This window comes from Magnolia sinica, chromosome 1, assembly GCF_029962835.1.
Source record: "Magnolia sinica isolate HGM2019 chromosome 1, MsV1, whole genome shotgun sequence".
In the NCBI taxonomy this organism is placed as follows: Eukaryota; Viridiplantae; Streptophyta; class Magnoliopsida; order Magnoliales; family Magnoliaceae; genus Magnolia; species Magnolia sinica.
This window is the reverse complement of record NC_080573.1, coordinates 7,867,488-7,888,317: the sequence shown is the minus strand read 5'-3', so window position 1 is coordinate 7,888,317 and position 20,830 is coordinate 7,867,488. Positions and strand designations below refer to the sequence as shown.

The 20,830-nt window shown below is 39.9% G+C and overlaps 1 protein-coding gene across 6 annotated transcripts in view; it reads left to right on the top strand.

Moving 5' to 3' along the window:
• The window catches only part of LOC131238445 (cysteine-rich receptor-like protein kinase 44), a 78,966-nt gene that overhangs the window by 37,974 nt on the left and 20,162 nt on the right, over positions 1 to 20,830 (top strand). For 3 of the 6 annotated variants that reach the window (XM_058236203.1, XM_058236218.1, XM_058236199.1), the window contains 2 exons: positions 58 to 295; positions 594 to 744. The exons of the other annotated variants lie outside the window; for them this stretch is intronic. In XM_058236203.1, coding sequence (XP_058092186.1) covers positions 58 to 295; positions 594 to 744 — 389 coding nt within the window. The remainder of the gene's footprint in view (positions 1 to 57; positions 296 to 593; positions 745 to 20,830) is intronic. 6 annotated transcript variants of the gene reach the window in all.

Genomic DNA, 20,830 nt, shown 5'->3' with positions numbered 1-20,830 from the left:
ATTTAGTTCAGCAAATTATTTGAAGAACTAATGTGCATCTGTTGGCTGACTGTATAGATGCAAATAAAAAGGCATATCTGAATTGGGAAAGGCGCTACAAAATCATTGGTGGGGTAGCTCGAGGCCTTCTTTATCTTCATGAAGATTCTCGACTTAGGATTATACATCGAGACCTCAAAGCTAGCAATGTTTTATTAGATGAGGAGATGAATCCGAAAATTGCAGATTTTGGTATGGCTAGGATTTTTGGAGTGGACCAAACTCAGGGCAACACAAGTCGAATTGCAGGAACATAGTAAGTCTTTGAACCTTAAAACCATTTCTCATATACGTGGCCCACATATTGGCTGGAAGCAACCGTCCAAACGAGGTAAAGAAGAGTGAAAAAAATGATTGAGTGGTTGGGATTGACCAATCAGCCTGATTTTTGGTCATATCTCATAGACGGTTGGGACCTCTGGATTAGCATTCTTGGTCTTGTAAATGTTTTCGATTTCTCTCTATATATCTAATAACTAAAATCCAGCTTGATTAAGATCAAATATTCTATACTAATTAATCTATCAAACATCTGGTGATACTGGCCCTTGAAGCGGATACATGCCCCCAGAGTATGTCTTGCACGGTCATTTCTCCGTTAAATCAGATGTATTCAGCTTTGGTGTTTTGCTTCTGGAGATCGTGTCTGGTGAGAAGAACAGTAATTTCTACCAGTCAGACCGTGCTGAGTATCTTCTCAACTACGTAAGTAGAATGAATGTCTTGATGAATTTTCCTCAACAATTTGAAATCTAAGTAGAATGTTTTAATGATTTTTTTTTTTTTTCCCCACATAATGGTGGGAGCATACCACCTAAAATTTTATTTATTGTGTTGATGAATTTTCCTCAACAAATTGAAATGAAATTAGTAAAATCGTTAAGAGAATGTCGTGGCTACTCAGCTACTCTCAAATGAGAAGTGAGGGTTTTACTCCCATCGCACTTGTTGACATGGCACAAATGGTGGTAATTCCAGGCCCAATAGCATGTATTTAAGTTGCTGAGGTTAAGAAGCTCATAGTTGAACTTTGGGATGGGCCGACCGGTCTGCCTCTGGGTGTGCACCGGTCGTCTCGTCGCTCCTATCGGCAATGCGCTCCTGGCCTTAATTAGCTGGGTCATTGTGCCACCGGTGCTATTACTTTGAAGAAAAGACGGGCGAAGTGAGTTCCATCTGTTGGGTGCATTGACGATTAACATGCTCTTGTCCAAAAAGTAGGTCTCACACGTGTGTGAATATACGCTGTTGGTCACTAACTTTCTAGCCATTAGGTTCTTAGTAGCCCCATCTGATGAATGGCTTGGATCTTGCACTCTTGGCAGAGTAAAATTTGGATGGATCCTTCAAATGAGCAGCGACAGCATTCCTCATGTTATTAATCGACCACATCTATACTTCCATTCTGAAAACATGATTTTTCGCAATGGTGCAATTTTTGTGGGCATGGAAGCATTGGAGAGACGGTACGGTTTTAGAGCTGATTGATCCAACTATAAGCATATCTTGCTCGAGCAGTGAAGTGACACGGTGCGTCCACATTGCGTTGCTATGTGTTCAAGAAAATGTGATTGATAGGCCCACCATGTCTTCGATTGTGCTCATGCTCAACAGCTTCTCTGTCACTCTCCCAGAACCTTCACAGCCTGCATTTTTTATCGCGAGTATAATGGCTCCGGACATGTCTATGACAGCGTCCCGTGCTCAGACACATGAGGTGAATCATTCTCCGGGTATAGTATTACCATGGTCCGTAAATGAGGTGTCTATTACCGAATTGGATCCTCGTTAGTGCATTGGATTAAAATGTATTTAAACTCCTAAAGTGTATGGGTTCAAGTACCCATTGTGGTGAAATCCACTAGTATGAGTGCCTGTTATGAAAAAAAAAAAAAAACTCTTTTAAGCGTATGTTTGTGTGTTGAGAATCTAGATTCTAATGAGACTTGGAATTTAAAGTTTATAATGTTTAATTAGAGCTTTTTATGTAATATGTTTGCTTGTACAAGCTCTCACTGTTTATCAGGCATGCCCAGGCATGGATGTTCCAAGGGTCAAAATTCAAACCAGCCTACTCAGCGCTGATTAATGTGGACACTGAATAAACCAGCCAACAGTACAGATTCGATTTACAGGGTTTGGCTTGTTAGAGTTTTCCTTTGAGGCCCATCATTGATCACCAATTTGGAATTGATGGGCTGCTAGAAATTGTGTGAAAGGGCAATGCAGATGGATCCCACTTGCATGTGATATCTAAGGAAATGGCCCCACTTGTATATGGTTGGTCCGATCATATAAACGGTCAGGATCACGGACCATGACCCCCAGCTTGTGCAAATTGGATTGGTGGGGACATTTACGATGTTTTGATACATATCATATGGTGGAGCCGGAAGCACTGGAATATTGCAGAGTACTCACTCGATGGTAACGTCCATGGGTGATTTATCAGCTAAATGAAAAAAATAACGGTGGAAGGGTGATTTATTATTTGGGACCTTCCATCTAGTGACCGCAGGATAAGCGTATCAGGTAATCCTAGCCATTTGATAGATGGTACTCAAAACAATGGTTAAAAACAGAACTCTTAACGGTAATTATTTAGTAGGGGAACTTGGAAGAAAAATGATGGATAGGATTGTTTACAAAAAATAATCTTTCAAACATAGGCCACCCATCAGAGGTCCCATTAGATGGATGGACCCGATTGATACATCACCTTACCATATGTACTGCGGAAAGATGGCTATGCCTTGTTCAGTTCTACCGCTCCTCCCCTGTTATTTTCCAACTATAAAATGAGAAATTTACGACTGTGGACCCCACCTTTTATCCAGCGGTTTTTTTGGAGCAATACAAACTTAGAATACGCACTTGGACCTCCTCGTACGGCCACCGAATTTGAGGACGAAAATACCCCTGCCTTCATCTGGCTGGCGTGCAGAGACGAGCGCTGACGGACGGTCTGGGCGATGGGAACTCAGGTGGGGCCCACTGTGATGTTTGTGAGAAATCCTCCCGTCTAAGTTCATTCATATAGTCACAAAGACCGGGATGAAGAGGAAAAACAAATTTCATAATGATCCAAAACTTCTGTAACCCCTAAATGGGTTTCAATGGTCGACGTTCAATTACCCACTGCCATTTACAGTGTGGTCCACTTGATAGCTAGATTTGTCTTATTTTTCATCTCAAGCATTAATACGAGTTCTCCAAATAGATGGACGGTTTGGATATAACACATACCTCATAATGGGACCCACAAAAATCAGTAGGATTAAAACAGGGAAGAAAGAAAAAACAAAAAAAGGAACCAGTGAGTTGGGGTCGACTCGGTTGGGACCCGTTTGAACGGGTCAGAGCTGGGCTATGGCTACGGATTATAACCGTAGCCATAACTGTAATGCTAAGCACCTTTTTCTCTTTTTTTATTTATTTTTTATTTTTTTTATTTTTTACATGAAGAACTTTTTCTCCCTTACATTTTTCTCTAATACATAATTATGTAAATATGTGTATATAAGTATATAAAAATATTTTTCTATCTTTTAATTCATTTCTTTGTCTATTTATTTAACAAGCATATTTCCTAAACTAGAAAGTTTTTTTTTTCTTTTTTTTTTACACATGCACACACACCCCCATGCACTCGCACTAGTGGAATTTCTATGGATACTCGAATGCTTGACCGGGTGTTGAAACTCATAAGAGTCTACCACCTGAGTAAGAGTAAGAATCCTAAACTAGAATGATTTACTTACAGGGAAAATTTTGGGAAAAATTTAGTTCATGGTGCGACCCATTAGACGACTAGCCTGGATCACTAAACCATGCGTCACAGTTGAATAAACTCAAGACCCGAGAGTACTATTCATATTATCTTGTCAACGATCATATCATTCCTCTCCAAGTTTTACTGTTGGCTTTGATTTTTATGTTTATTTGAATAGGTAGGAAACCATTATGAACTCACAATCATACGGTTAATTAAAAATGTGAAAGCAATGAAGAAAATTAAAGAACACAATTATTTATGTAGTTTGTCATGAAAGTGATTATGAGATTATCAAGTAGAGTTAACCATATGAAGATTATGAGTAAAAGCTGTGAACGCGTCATTTTTTATGTTCTCAAACCCTATTTCAATTGGGAGCAGAAAGAAAGATTCAGACCCCAAAAACTCCAAAACAAAAGTTTCATCCAAACAAGGAAACTATGTGGTTTATACATGACGAAATCACCCATGAAAATTAACGGGGCAAGCATGAAAATGAGCGGGGCAAACTAGAAAAACAGCGGGACAAACTAGAAAAACAGCGGGGCAAACTGAAGTATGAGCGGGGCAAACTAGAAAAACAGCAGGGCAAACTGAAATATGAGCGGGGCAAACTAAAAAAATAGTAGGGCAAACTGAAATATGAGCGGGGCAAACTAGAAAAACAGCGGGGCAAACTGAAATATGAGCGGGGCAAACTAGAAAATCAGCGGGGGAAACATGAAAATCAGCGGGGGAAACTAGAAAATCAGCGGGGGAAACATGAAAATGAGTGGGGCAAGCATGAAAATGAGCGGGGCAAACTAGAAAATCAGCGGGGCAAACTGAAATATGAGAGGGGCAAACTAGAAAATCAGCGGGGCAAACATGAAAATGAGTGGGTCAAGCATATGAATCGTCATTTTTACAAACACAATTTTGCTATTTGCCTGTGTCATATATAATTGTTACACCTACATATGAATCATCATGTTGACAGTGTGTAACAATAAAGCCCATTTTCTTTTCTTTTTTAATGCAATACTGACTAAAATACAGAAATCTCACGATTTGTTACTGGACACTTTTGGTGTCCTGCTCAAAGCTATTAAAAGAGGTTCAATGCCATCGACGAACCGTCGATGACATCAAAGTCCCATCGAGAAAATTCGAAAAATACATGTTTAGTCACTAAAACATTTTCGTTAGTTCGATAACATCGAAGATGTTCGATGCCATCGAAGTGTCATCGAATGTTTCATCGAACGATCGTGCGGGATTTATTTCCTATTTCGATTGTGATTCACCTAGATGTCATGCATATATATATGGGTGTAATCAAGAATATGAGGTATCAAGAACTTTCTAATTCGTTCGTAGGGTTTCAAGCTTATAGCTTAGGTGATTCAAGACTAGTTCGAATCGGGTAATCTCTATCTCCTATAATTTTATTCTTTTATAGTCAATATATATCGCTTTGTTCCTTGATACATCCTCAATGGAAGTCAACCGACCAATGAATTGTTCTACATCACCCAAAAATGTCTCCCAGTTGTGAAAATTAAAAACTATGCATTCTGTACAAAGATGTGGACCACTATAATCAAACCATTATACAATGACACCAACAAAGTGGATAGTCAAACACTATAGTTTGTACTCTTTTCACTACAGTACAACTCATACACATGAAAAGGACACTACCTATTTCACGTGTATACCAACATCTAATATATAAGGAAATGACTACATCGTGAACACATGCATCATGAATTTCTCCATCTTCTCTTGTTCTAAGGCCATCCATACATTGTCACCTCCACCTCTCCTCACCCCAATACCATCAGAGAGCAACAACACAAACTCATTCATTCCACTCACAACTGGGCCACCATAGGTGGGCCTCCCATATCCAAAATCTAACTCATGGAAGGGCAGCTTCCACCAAGCTGACACATAAAAATTCTCATCTAAAATAGAAGGGACCCCTCTATAAACCTCTAACCAATCCACTACTAATTTCACATACTCATCTGTCACCATCTCTATTGCTTATTTCACCTTCTCAACACAAAATCCCAAAGACTCCTTATTCAAATCCACCACCTTTGCACTTGCACAAGCTGTTACAATAGCATTCCTAACAAACCCCGCTCATATTTCAGTTTGCCCGCTATTTTTCTAGTTTGTCCCGCTGTTTTTCTAATTTGCCCCACTCATAATTCAGTTTGCCCCGTTGTTTCTCTAGTTTGCCCCGCTGTTTTTCTAGTTTGATGTATAACATACTTTGTAATTTTGGTGGATAGCATACTTTGAAAATTGTTTGCATATTCATCGGAATTGTAATTTATGATGTATAACATACTTTGTAATTTTTGTGGATGATGAAATGAACTTTATACTTTGTCCCACTATATTTTCTATTTGCCTCGCTATGCTCGTCGATCAAATTCAATGTACATGGAACTCAATGCTTAAGATTGGCCTGCTGATTTTCTAGTTTGTCCCACTGTTTTATATTTATACTTTTACAATTCAAACCGAGTATAGTGGTAGCCATCTCACAAACGAACCCCTCGATTTCTTGACACCCAGCATATATCCCCATCAAAATCACTATTTGTCATCTCATCTGCCAATGATTGCGGCCCTTTAGTTGGAAAGAAAATAACACATTAAGAATTTTCAATGACATTCTCTAAATATGTATGATTCATACCTAGTTACATGTCCCCATTAAAATCACTGTTTGCCTTGCTATTTTTTAATTTGCCTCGATGATTTTTCAGTTTCCCCCGCTGATTTTATAGTTTGCCCCGCTGATTTTCTAGTATCCCCCGCTGATTTTCTAGTATCACCCGCTGATATTCTAGTTTACCCCGCTGATTTTCTAGTTTGCCCCGCTGATTTTCCAATTTCCCCCACTGATTTTCTAGAATCCCCCACTGATTTTGTAGTTTGCCCCGCTGATTTTCATGTTTCCCCCGCTGATTTTCTAGTTTGCCCCGTTGATTTTCATGCTTGCCCCGCTGATTTTCTAGTTTACCCCGCTGATTTTCTAGTATCCCCCGCTGATATTCTAGTTTGCCCCGCTGATTTTCTAGTATCCCCCACTGATATTCTAGTTTGCCCCGCTGATTTTCATGTTTCTCCCGCTGATTTTCTAGTTTGCCCCGCTGATTTTCATGTTTGCCCCATTATGATATAAGACAAAAAATGAGACAAATATAAAAAAATAAATTGACTATTCTCATTATGATATAAGACAAAAAATGAGACAAATCTAAAAAAATAAGTGGGGCAATGGTCGAAATCTGAAAAAACAAATGAGCCAACCAAACTAGTTATTTTCCAAGATTCCATCGGGTTGGAGTTACTATTTTCTTGGGACTCAGCACATGCAATATGACAATGGGGAACACGTGCAAGAAATCCAGACCGTCATTAATCAGACAAGCCCCAATGCATATCTCATGGCCCAATGATCAGCCCAGACCAGTCCTCAGGTGGACCACACATATGTCAAATTTGGACCACTGGATCGTCCATTTCGAGTAGATGTCTAGCCTACATGAGGATCATACTGGCCTGATTTTTGGGTCACAAGACCATATATGGTGGGGCTTACCTGATGAAAAACACTGATTTCAAACACACACCGATTTGGTTTTTCTCATTCTCAAAAGAAGACGGGATTGAATCCATGACTTCAGTGTTGGTCTCTTAGCAGCCTGCATGGCATATCTTGAAACATCCGGCATCTTAGAATACTTCCACAACATGCAACTATATCAGCTCGTCTTCATGCCGGTGTTCAAAAACTTGATAGAACACTAGATACTATCTGAGTCGACTCACCTCATTAAGTCTCGAGTTGAGCTAAACTGGTAGATTGGTTTTAAATACCAGAAAGGAACTTGATAGAGTAATGTAGACTGATAAAGCAACTGCATTGAGCATTACTAAGATACGTGTTCAAATGAAAATTGATGAAAATATTCATCTATCAATTAGACTGAGAAGTTATCCCACGACTGTTTCTGATCTCATCATAAAGGACAAAAATTGGAATATCCCTACCATTCAATCTATCTGGAATTAATCAACAATGCAAAAAATCATGACCATCTAGATAAGGAAAGTATTGAAGATTTAATCAGGAAATTCTCAACGAACAGGGAATTCACTGTGATGAAAACTGAGTATTTAACCACGAAGGTTTCAACTTGAGGCCTGTTTGGATGCAACTTTCAAAACAGGTTTTCCCGCAAAAGCAAGCCAATTTCATGTTTGCCCCGCCAAATTTCCAGTTTAACCGCGAAGTGATTGAAATTGACCACAAACTGAATGAAATGGATTTTCGACCATCGACCCGATGGAATCTTGGAAAATAAGCGGGACAAACTGAATTATGAGCAGGGCAAACATGAAAAAGAGCGGAACAATCATGAAAAAGTGCGGGGCAAACATGAAAAAGTGCGGGGCAAACATGAAAATAAACGGGACAAACATGAAAATGAGCAGGGTAAGCATGAAAATAAGCGGGGCAAATATGAAAAAGAGCGGGGCAAGCATGAAAAAGAGCGGGGCAAACATGAAAATGAACGGGGCAAACATGAAAATGAGTGTGGTCCATTTGAACAGTGGATACGTTTAAATTTATCGGCTCAAGCCATAAAATTATCTGTTAAGTTTTCCCCACTGATTGTCCAGTTTGCCCCGCTGAATTTCATGTTTGCCCCGCCGATTTCCTAGTTTGCCTAGCTGATTTTCTAGTTTGCCTCGCTAATTTCTTAGTTTGCCCCGCTGATTTTCTAGTTTGCCCCACTCAAATTCATGTTTGTCCCGCTGATTTTCTAGTTTCCCCCGCTGATTTCCTAGTTTGCCCCGCTGATTTTCTAGTTTCCTTCGTTGATTTTCTAGTTTACCCCGCTAATTTTTTAGTTTGCCCCGCTGATTTCCTAATTTGCCCCACTGATTTTCTAGTTTGCCCCGCTAATTTTCTAATTTCCTTCGCTCAATTTCATGTACGGCTGAAAGTTGGGCAGGTTCAACCCGACCGACCTGTGACCGACCCGACATTGGGTTGGGCTCGGGCAGGATATATCGGGTCCGATCTCAAGCTTGGGCTATACAAACACCAACCCGAAAAAACTTAGGCTGGGCTTGGGTTGAGGTCTCAGGTTGCCCAACCCAACTCGAACCCGATCAATATATTAGTTACTTATAAATTATAATTGAGTGTGGATTGTTTATGTAGAAGGTACACTAGTGATGTCGGGTCTCATTTGTCCACGTCATTTTCAATGACTCACGCTAACAAGATATGCTGGATTTCTCTCTCCAAAATAGATTGCGTGCTATGCTACATGACTTTTTAAAGGAGTAGTCCCATATTTTAGCTTGGTTTTTAAAAGAAAAAAATGAAGTTCTTTATGATGAATAATCACGTATATAATTAATAAAATCATAGATACAAAAAAAAAGTCCTATATTGAAATATAATAAACTAATGTAATAACGAAAATATTAGCACGTATACACCCGACCAACCCAATCAACCCGTCGAGCCCTCTTGGGTTGGGCTTGGGTTGAGAATTCCCAACCCAAGATTGGGTTGGGTTGGGTCAAGGTTTAGGTATAGGAAACTTGGGTTGGGTTAGGGTTGAGCACCAACCCGAACCAACCCACCCGACTTTCAACCCGAACCAACCCGACCGCGAAGTGATTGAAATTGACCACGAACTGAATGAAATAAGATTTTCGACCATGGACCCGATGGAATCTTAGAAAATAACTAGGTTAGTTAGCTAAATTAGCATCTCCTACCCCAAAATCATATATGGTAAGTTAAGTAAATCATTCTAGTTTAGGAGATATGCTTGTTAAATAAATAGATAAAGAAATGAATTAAAAGATAGAAAAATATTTTTATATACTTATATATACATATTTACATAATTATGTATTATAGAAAAATGTAAGGGGGAAAATGTTCTCCATGTAAAAAATTAAAAAATTAAAAAATAAAAATAAAAAAGAGAAAAAAGTGCAAAGCACTACAGTTATGGCTACGGTTATAATCCATAGCGATAGGCCAAGCTCTGACGACCCCAACTCGCTGGCTGCATTCTTTTTTTTTTTTTTTGTTCTCTGACCCGGTCGACCCCAACTCGCTGGTTTTGTTTTCATTTTTTCTTTTCTTTTCTTTTCTTTTTCTATTGTAATCCCCATCAATTTTTGTGGGTCCCATTATGAGGTATGTGTTATATCCAAACCATCCATCTATTTGGCGAACTCGTATTAAGGCTTGAGGTGAAAAATAAGACAGATCTAGCTATCAAGTGGACCACACTGTAAAAGGCAATGGGGAATTGATCGTCTACCATTGAAACCCTTTTAGGGGTCACAAAAGTTTTGGATCATTATGAAATTTGTTTTTCCTCTTCATCCAGGTCTTTGTGACCCTATGAATGAACTTATATGGGGAGGATTTCTCACAAACATCACAGTGGGCCCCAACTTAGACGGGGGAGGATTTCTAATGGTTGATGCTCATTCAACACTGTTTCCTGTAATGTGGTACACTTAAGATTTGGATATACCTCATTTTTTTTCTCATACCATAAAATGATCCGGAAAAATATATGGACGGCATGGATGAAAAGCATACATTAGGGTGGGGCCCACAGACCACCGACGATCTGCCATTAGCGGGTGGCAAACGGAGTACCCAGTCCGTTTCTGTGAAAAGGAGGGGTATTTTCGTCCTGGAATTTGGTGGCCGTACGAGGAGGTCCAAGTGCATATGTTAAGTTTGTATTGCTTCAAGAATATCTAATGGATAAAAGGTGGGATCGACAGTCGTAAATTTCTCCTATAAAATGGGTTGCGCCCATGTGATACTGGTACCACCGGAAGCGGATTGGCTGGTGTACCACACACCAGTTATATTGCTGTTGTAGGTACGTGTCGTGCGAAGACGAGCACTACGCTCTTCGGGCTCCGTGTTGTACGTACGGTTCAAAAGAGATCAAAGTTACGTGGGCTCCACAGTGATGTATTTATTATATCTTCATCATTCATCTATTTTAAGAGATCATTTTAGGGCATTACCCAATAAATAAATCATATCCAAAGATCATCTGGACCACACCACAAATAGCAGAGGAGATAATGATTTTCACCGTTAAACGATTCATATGGCCCACCATAACGTTTCTTTTCCATCCAATCTGTTCATAAGATCACAAAGACCTGAATAAAGAGGAAAAACATATTTCTTATTGATCCAAAACTTCTGTGACCCCAAAAAGGGTTTCAATGGTAGAAGTTCAATCCCCCACTACTTTTTGCAGTGTGGTCCACTTGATAGTTAAACCTGTCTTATTTTTCATCCCAAGCCTTAAGACTAGCTCACCAAATAGATGGACGGTTTGGATATAACACATACCTTATGATCAGACCCACAAAACTGGCTGACGTCAATACAGCAGCTATATAGCAGGTGTGAGGTACACCGGCCAATCCGCTTCCGGTACCACCACGGTATCGGGATTATGTGGGTCCCATATAAATTATCCATCAGATCGTCCATCGCTTTCTAATCCTCGTGCTCACATTAGATACAAAAAATCAGGCTGATTTACAATTTGGGTGCGACAAAACGTAGGTTAGCACTGTAAAATCACCCTAGGAACTGTAAATTCATGTGGTGTGAACAACTTGGGATTTTGAGTGGCCTGATCTTTGGCGTGTTCCTTCATCCTATTAGGTCGCATCTGATGAATGGATTAAGATGGCAAACAAACAACATGGTGGGCCCCAAAAACATTGGGAAAGTTTTATAGTTTGGACATCATCTCCCAATTGTTAGTTTTGCTGTGACCCGCCTCAATTTTCGTTGTAGCTGAATTTTGGTCCCATGGCCTAACATAAAAGAATGCATTTAATTGAGAGAGTGTATTAATTGGACATTCTTTGATGGCTCACACATTTTTACCATTCACATGAATGCCTGTGGACGTCACAAGAAATCATAAGAATAATAAGTTATTCAATGAAAAAATTACACGTTTTCAAATTGAGGAATAATTTGTTAACTGTCAGGACCTATAGCACCTGCCTGAGATGTTTAATGTGCTCTGTCTCACCCATGTTATATATCAGGATATCATCAAAATATACTACCACCAACCGACAAAAGAACGACTTCAACACTTGATTCATCAGACGTAAAAAAACATGTTCGGTGTGTTCGATAGACCAAAGAGCATGACTAGCCACTCATACAACCCTTCTTTAGTCTTAAATGTTATTTTCTACTCATCATCAAGTCATATACGAATTTGATGGTATCCACTCGTCAAATCTAGTTTAGAGAACATTTTGACACTTTCTAGTATATCAAGCATGTCGTCCAACCATGATATTGAGAACAGATATTTAATGGCAATCTTGTTAATTGCCCGACTGTCGACACACATGCACTGTGTCCTATCTTTCTTCAGTGTTAATAAGCTGACATGGTCCATGGGCTCATGCTCTCTCTCAAAATACCCTTATGGATCAATTCTTCCACCTTCTCCTGAAGTATCTCACATTCTTTCAGACTCTTCCAATAGTGAAGGCGATTCAGTAAGCTAGCCCTGAGGACGAGGTTTATGTGATATTGGATATCCTGTATGGGGGACAATCCATCGGGTAACTCTTCAGGCTAGCTAGATTTATTTGAATTTATTCAACAACAATATTAAACTTGAAGGAATGTCTAAGGGCTCTTATTCCTAGCCATTTACAACGACGACATATATCTCGTAGGTTTCCTTGAATTCTTCTATGAAATTTCAAATGGTCAGGAAGGAGCTCTCCTCCACTTTATAATTTTATCGGTGGTTCTCTGGTGTCATAGGGGCAACGATCATCTTTCAACCATCCTTGACGAAAACGTAAATACTGTCTCATCCACGGTTGGTCGTATCACGGTCTGATTGCTATGGTCGACTGAGCAACATATGATATGCTTGCATGTCGACCACATCACAAAGTACTTAATTTTTATAAATCATACCAATTGAAAATGAGACAATGCATTGTTCAGTTACCTCAGCCTCGTTCACCTTTTTTTTTATCTAACTAATCGAGCAAGGAGATTGATGCTTTGTCGTAAGTAGTCGTAACTTGTCCACATCACCTTTGAGACGATGTTTTCACTACTAGAATTATCTATGATTACATCACAAACTTTCCCGTTGACGGTACACTGCGTACGGAATATATTATGCCGTTGTGGGTGCACCTCTTTGGATTGTATAATAACCGCATCATAACCAAGGATTCTCCATGATCCCCTGCCAACAATTCTTTGTCACCAACTCCTTCAGCGACTTGTTTATCCTCATCAAATCCAAGGCCTTCTTCTCCCGCCTCACCTTCAGTGCCCCATTGGCTCATGGGGAGTACTCGCTCTGATACCACTTAACGCAGGGAGGGACGTGTTGAGGTTGATTACCATCTTCCTCAGGGGATATCTACTTTGAATCCAGGCAGCTCTTTAGATTCCTCATAGAGCTTCCTCGAATCCACAAGGGATAAATGTGAAAATATTTTCTAATAAAATTGAAATAACTTGATTGATGATTAAAAAGAAAGAAAGAAAGAAATTACAAATCTTTAAATAAGGAACTCAAACCTAGGATGGGGTTTTAAAGTTAGACTCCAACTCAAACACCCTAAAAACGTGACTTACTATAAATAGTAAACTTACTATTTATAGATGACCTCTATTCCTAATAGATTTCATGGTTTTTGGCCAAAAATAGTAAATGTCTAGTTTGGCCTTACCACATTATTCTCCTAATTTTTCTAAGACATTTTCATGTTGGGCACAACTTCTATATCTTAAAGGATTAAAAGTTATACTCAAATTAAAACTTAATATTTATAATAAAAATGAAATTAAACAGGACTACTGATTATCAATCTAATGGAATCTCGTAAATCTGGCGTGGGTAACCTGGCATAACAGGGTTGGTCGACTTAAGTAGGTTCTCCTATCCCAAAATCATATGTAATATGTCAAAAAAATAAATAAATAAATAATTCCGGTTTGTGAGATCTAACTGATTTAAGGTCCTAACTGTTTGGAGCATTTATGCCTCCGATTGGGCCTTCTCTGGTCCATCTTTTCTATGAATGTGTCTGTGACCTGCTCTACATCAACATGTAAAAGTGTACAGATTAAGGTAGTTCAAATAACTTAGAGATGTAAATATTATTTATCTCTTAACTCTCTCTTTGTATTGATTTTGAGTTATTTGTACCTTCTCTTTCCACATCTTGACCAATTTGGAATGGACCCATTTGTTTTACAGATGCCTTGTATGTTGCAAGGCACGGTCGACCGTGAATTCTCATGGTTGACTGTGACTCGTTGTGATATTGCGACCATCGGATTATGCAATTTTGCATGAAATAATGTATTTAAGCTCAATTTTTCATTAGGGCTTAAGGGAATACGAATGTTTTCTCTCAAGGGGCTAGGGTTTGTCAAGGGAGAGGGTTTTTTTTACACTTGTAAAGGGTTTAAAAAGAATTTCTCAAGGGATCTAAGAGTTTCCTAAAGGCGCACATCGAAAAGAGAGAACGGGTACACTGGTAATAAAAAAAAATGTGAGTATCTACAACTCTAAGATTTTGATTATAATGAATCTCTGTCGCTTTGTGTTGTGGTGTTTTCCCATGAGGATTTTTTTCATGTAAAATATCTTGTGTTGTGAATTATTTGCTTTGGTCTGGTTATCCTACATTATTATATTGTTCTATTTTCGTTTATCGTACTTCCTCAAAGTACAAGGATTGATGGTGGTGTTAAATATGAATTTCTAACACCTAAGGTTAGTTTGGGTTTGAGCGAAGATGTCATTATTAAAATTCAATATACAGAAGCTTGATGGGAAGAACAATTTCAGTTTATAGCAGCGGAAGGTCAATGACATTTTAATTTCACAAGGGTCGAACAAGGCGTTGTTGGAAACAAAATCGGAGAAGATGTTAGATGATGACTAGAGCGATCTGAGGGAGAAAGCTATAAGCATCATCCATTTGTGTCTGTGGGATAAGGTTATGTATAATGTCCTAGACAAAGAATCTCCCATTAAGATGTGGATGAAGGCAAAAGACATGTACATGTCGAAGTCCCTCACAAATAAGTTGTTTGTAAATAAACAACTTTTTTGTATTGAAATTAAAGGAAGATCAGGGTCCTTTCTCTTACTCTGATGGTAGACTCTTACGAGTTTCAACACGTAGTTGAGGGTTTGAGTACCCATAGGTGGTGAAATCCACCATGGTGTGACTGTGTGGTGGCGAGTGTGTGTGTGTTAAAAAAAAAAAGGAAGATCAAATCTCCTAGAGCACATGACCATATTTACAAAGTTATGTAGCGAGTTGGTAAAGCTCAGAGAGATGGTTAAGGAAGAAGACAAAGTTGTGCTACTCCTAATATCGCTTCTTTCGTAATATGACTATCTCATCACTACTCTGCTATATTAGAAGAATATAATGAAGCTTGAAAAATCATTGTGATGCTTGTTTCCAACGATATGAGTAAGAAGTCAAGTTATAAGGATTCTCAGATAAAAGACTTAGTTGCGAAAGGAGATCAAGAATGTGGGCGATCTGTGAAAAGCAGTGGACCATACCACTGAAAGTAGTGGTGGTTGAACATCTAACATTGAAATTTCTTAGAGGCGCATATACATGTGTCACCTTAAACATGTTTAGATCATAAATAAACATCATGGTGAGCCCTATGAGGGTTTCAATCGTGGGAGTCATTGTCCCCACTGCATTCTTTGTTGTGGTCCACTTAATATTTGAATATATCTCATTTTTTAGCTTATGATTTAAAATAATCTCACCCAAGACTATGCGGTCTTTACCGTGGGGTCAACCTTCATGCATGTATTCTATATGGGAATTTGACCATACTGGCCTCTATGTACGGCCAAATTCCCTAAAGAGATTTAACCTTTCAAATATTCTGAAAGTAGCCTTCTGACAAGCTTTGGAAAATCTTTTGGACCAAAATACCCTAGTCCTTGGTTCATTAATTGTACAGTTTTTGAGTGAATAAGAAGTTACATTGTATTTAATGTTGAGAAAGTGATATGGACGGAAACCTTTTTTTGGCGTGGTCAAGGCCCAACTCGTGAGGCCCACATTGATGTATGTGTATAATCCATGCTGCCCATCCTTTTTGTTGTGTCATTTTAGGGCTACGACCCAAATATCAACCTGATCCAAAGCTTGTGAAGGCCATGTAATAGAAAATAATGGTGACAGTGGCACTGACTGCTAAAACTTTCCAAGCTCATTGTGATGTATGTTAGAAGTGAACATTGCCCAAGTCAGAACTTTTTGGGCCCACGACAAGCTGGCCGAAAAGGTGAACAGAACAGATCAACCCATTGTGGGCCTTTGGGTATGGTATCAATGGTTAGTCTTTCATTTGGTAGTAAAGGAAGTGAATATATAACATGACAACTACGTCTCATATAATAGACAACTACAACCCATATAACAGGACAATTATGACCCATGACAACTACAACTTATATAACATGACAGCTATGACCCATATAACAGGACAACTGTGACCCATAGAACTACGACCCATATCATAAGACAACTACTGTTACACCCCAAACTCGAAAACCAGGCTCACAAAATTTCTAATTGTCGAATCTAACGCTGACAGCCTCCATAGTGCCCCATTCTCGGCTCCTGGCACCCATATGCCAGATTCCGATCTTGGGATCGTATAAGAAGGACTTTCAATATGATTTTTATTTTATTTTATTTTTGTAATGGAGCATAACCAAGTCACAAAACAACATCATCACGTATCCACTATATTAGAAATTTTTAGTACAATGCAGAAAGGGAAATACAAATATAGATATTGGAACTCCAAAAGCTCAGCTACATGCTGAGGGTCAAATATTGCATATCAGACCTAATTATTGCATAGATTTACGAACATGGTACTGTTTAACGGTCTGATTTAATCATGTTTGTGATGCAAGGTACATTTGCGAGCTTAGACCGAAACAGGGTATTAAAAGCTGAGATTTAATGTTCAGAATTCACCAAACATGGGACGGACCCCAGGAGACCAAGATCAACAGATTTGCATGCCAGAAATTCGAGAAAATCGAGAAACTGAAGCTCAAGTGGCCTGAAAGTCGGCCAGAATGAAAGCTCAGAGGGTTTTCACGATCTGTTCAGCTTGAAACTTCATACATAGCCCGAGGACTATAAATGAACCATACATGTCAAATTTAAACCGTTGGATCCCTGTATAAGTGGCCCAAAGGATAGATCAGCCCCTTAAATCTTTAAGTGGGGCCCACCTGATTTTTGGATTCGCTTCAATTTTGGACTCAACGCCTTAAATGAGGTGAAAAAATGGATGGACGGCACAGATTTCTCACGTATATCACAATAGGCCTCACTGGCAGCTGCAAGTGCATAGAGCACAAGTGCACTAGCCGTGCACGGCAAACGCAGAGACGGTTTGACTGTCTCTGACCGACAGAAAAAGAACGAAGGAAATTTCCTTCTTCTGTCCTTTACGCTGTCGTCCGTTGGGAGGATGTGTGGCCCTCCTTCATCATCCGGATGAATGATCTGAGCCATCCAACATACTCAGAAGGAGAACTAGACCACATTCTGATCCTTTCCATGGATCCAGGGATAAGAAAAGGAGTGCACAGTTCAGATCTTTCTCTGTACGTTTGTAAACTCCGTGGCCCACTAAAAGCTCAGATCCTCTTCAAATTGTGAATGGAATACTAAATCAACATCACAGAGCCAATTAACGACTCTGATGAGACGTGAAGTAGCTGTAAGTGGGCCCCATAGACACCACCAACTCAAATAGCATTGCGTCCTCTGTTTCTGTCTGCGAAACAGAGGCTGCGGATGATCTCAGTGGGTCATCATCGTGGACAAAATGATCAATCTGAGCCATCAATCATGCATAGAGGCGCGATATGGTCAAAAAATGTTGATCTTGTATACTCATGCACGCATACGTGCTGGTTTCAACGGTCACAAACGGACAGCCCTGCACCGATTGCGGCGTGATTACTACCTTTGGCCGCGTCCATAACATTCCAAAACTTGCCATATCTAGCTTAAATTTCATTTTAAAGACAATGGACGGAGTGGATTTGCTTCATAGGATTGATCATGGGCCCCACAGCACTCACCGCAACCTGTTTTACGCATGGAGTGCGCGTCTGGAAATCCTGCTGTGGGCCTCTGTTTTGATGTTTAAGAAGAATCGGCACTGTCCTTATTGTAGGGATGAAAAATGTGATCAAGAAGTGGCAGTTATTTCGCTGATTGGCAAGGAAAATAGGGAGTTGGGTGTGCCGGCTTCTTGACTGCGTAAACTAACTTACGCAAGGAGAGCTACGCACACCTCCAACCGACTCTCTCCAACCAACTCCCAAGTCCTTATAAAAGGAGAGAAGAGAGAGAGCCAGGGGCCAATCAGTTGCTGGGAACGTGGAGCAGCTTTCTTAATAGAGTTTTTTCCTTCCTTTTGTTTTATGTTTTTTTTTTAGCCTAATCATGTTTAGGTCAGGCTAAACCTCTTAGCTAGGGCTAAGAGGTGAAGTTGTAGCGTAATGGGAGACTTTTTGCTTATGTCTTTTGTTTAGACTGAACTGATATTAATTTTAGTTTAATTAATTTAATGTTTTTAGTTTTTAATGGTTTGTTGTGACTAAAATTACAATGGGTCTACGATAGCTTTGAGCATATTCCTTTCCTTTTTATGTTTATGGCGTCAAGAAGCCCTGCTGTTCACCATTGTCTCCTGGGCATGGTTGGATGACGGTACCCTTCCTAACCTTCATACATTGTTGATTGATTGGTAATTTGTTTAATTCTGTTGTTTACTTTGCCTCATGGGTATGGTTTGGTGATGGAATCCATTCTAACTCATATATATTTCATCTCTTGAAAACTATATCAAAGGAAGTTCAGTCTTGATTTCCATGGTTACACTCTTCTACTGAATGAAGATAAGACTCTAAGTCCAGTTGAGTTCTTCAAGCAGGCATAAGATCTCCTTGATTTCTACAAGTGGATCATCTGAATCCCTAGTTTCCCACTTATGATTTCTCTAAGTTTTAGATAATTATTTCACCATTATTCCCTCAATTTCATTCGGTTTAGATTTCATCTTAGTCTAGTTCTAGTTCTATTTAATTTCAGATCATGTACAAGTTCCAATCCCTTGATATTCGACCTCGGTCTCACTGAGTTAATTTATTACTATGTCACAACCCTATACTTGGGGAGCGAACACTACACACTCCTGCCTCTGTGCTGTTGCGATCCAACATCACCTGCACACAATGGTCATGCATAAACTTATGAAAAGCTTAGAGAGTGGTGTAAGTGTGTGCGCAAGGCAAGTGCGAAGTATGTAATATCAAAGTAATGCGGAAATATACTGGTAAGTCCATGAATACTATCAGTCGTACCAAGGCTATGTGATGCAAGACATGAATGCTATCGACCATACCAAGGCCATGCGATGCGAGGCCTACGTAGCCAAATGTCATATGTAAAATGCAATGTAAGCATGCCAGTCCTCATCAAATACATATATCAGTACAGTTCCCCTTTGGGATATCACTGGGGTCTAGTACACTCCGCACTGACTGTCGCCTCCCTAACTGCAGTGGAAGAGACCACACTATCTACCTGACCAGTAGTCTGCTAATACCTACCCGGCTCGTCGATAGTGGACCCATTTGCAAGCCAGTCAAACTCAGCCTAGCTTACAGCCCCCTCACTCGGGCGGATAAAGCCATACCCTCTTCCAACCGACCACGACAAAGTGGGAGATATGACCTACTGGTATTTGACACTCATGCGCTCATGTATCCACTCGGTCTAGAAGTTGGAGCATCTCCTGGTACCAAAAAAGTTCTGGGACTTTCACCCAAGGATATCCTATGTGCCCATAGTGCTAGAGACAATATTTTCAGTATCCAATCTGGCTATCCACGATGTGCCTGTGGAGGCCACGACCCTGATGTCGCTAGGGCGTATAGTGATCATGTCACACCAATGCAAGATGCATGAATCACACTGTCCAGTCATGCAACAATGTTGCGCGTATCGTGCGCTCATGTGGGCAAATCCTATTAGTTAGTCCCATAAACAATCTGTCCAATGGCATATGCTATGATCAGTCACTACTCAGATCAAGCATACATATGATGCGTATGGGCATGAATCATGGAGTTATACTAAGCATGTTATATGGTGATGAACTATCTTCATAATGAAAATGGGCCTAGACGGCCTACACACAACAAGTATGGGCCTAACAATGGGCCCTAGGGAGAGTTACAATGCAGACATTTAACCATCATTGCTCTTACAATGTAGACGTTAAACCATCAATACTCCTAAGGCATGACCCGCCATAAACATCATTACATACATCATGGTGGAATTATACATCGCAATAGACCTCACATACATCACATTCGGCCCCACACAAAGGCCTCACATACGTCTCATTGGGCCTCACTCATGGTCCTTATATACATCACATTGGGCCTCAACCCATGGGCCTCAAATACATCATAATGGGCCTCATATACATCAAGTGGGCCACATCACATGGGCCTCACCAATGGGTCTCATATACATCAAGTGGGCCGCATCAATAGGCCATATATACATCAAGTAGGCCACATCAATGGGCCACACCAATGGGCCTCATATACATCAAGTGGGCCGCATTAATGGGCTGCACCAATGGGCCTCATATACATCAAGTGGGCCACATCACATGGGCCACACTAATGGGCCTCATATACATCAAGTGGGCCACATCACATGGGCCGCACCAATGGGCCTCATATACATCAAGTGGGCCGCATCAATGGGCCGCACCATCTGCACCATTCATCTATTTAGGGATCTTTTTAGAGCATTACC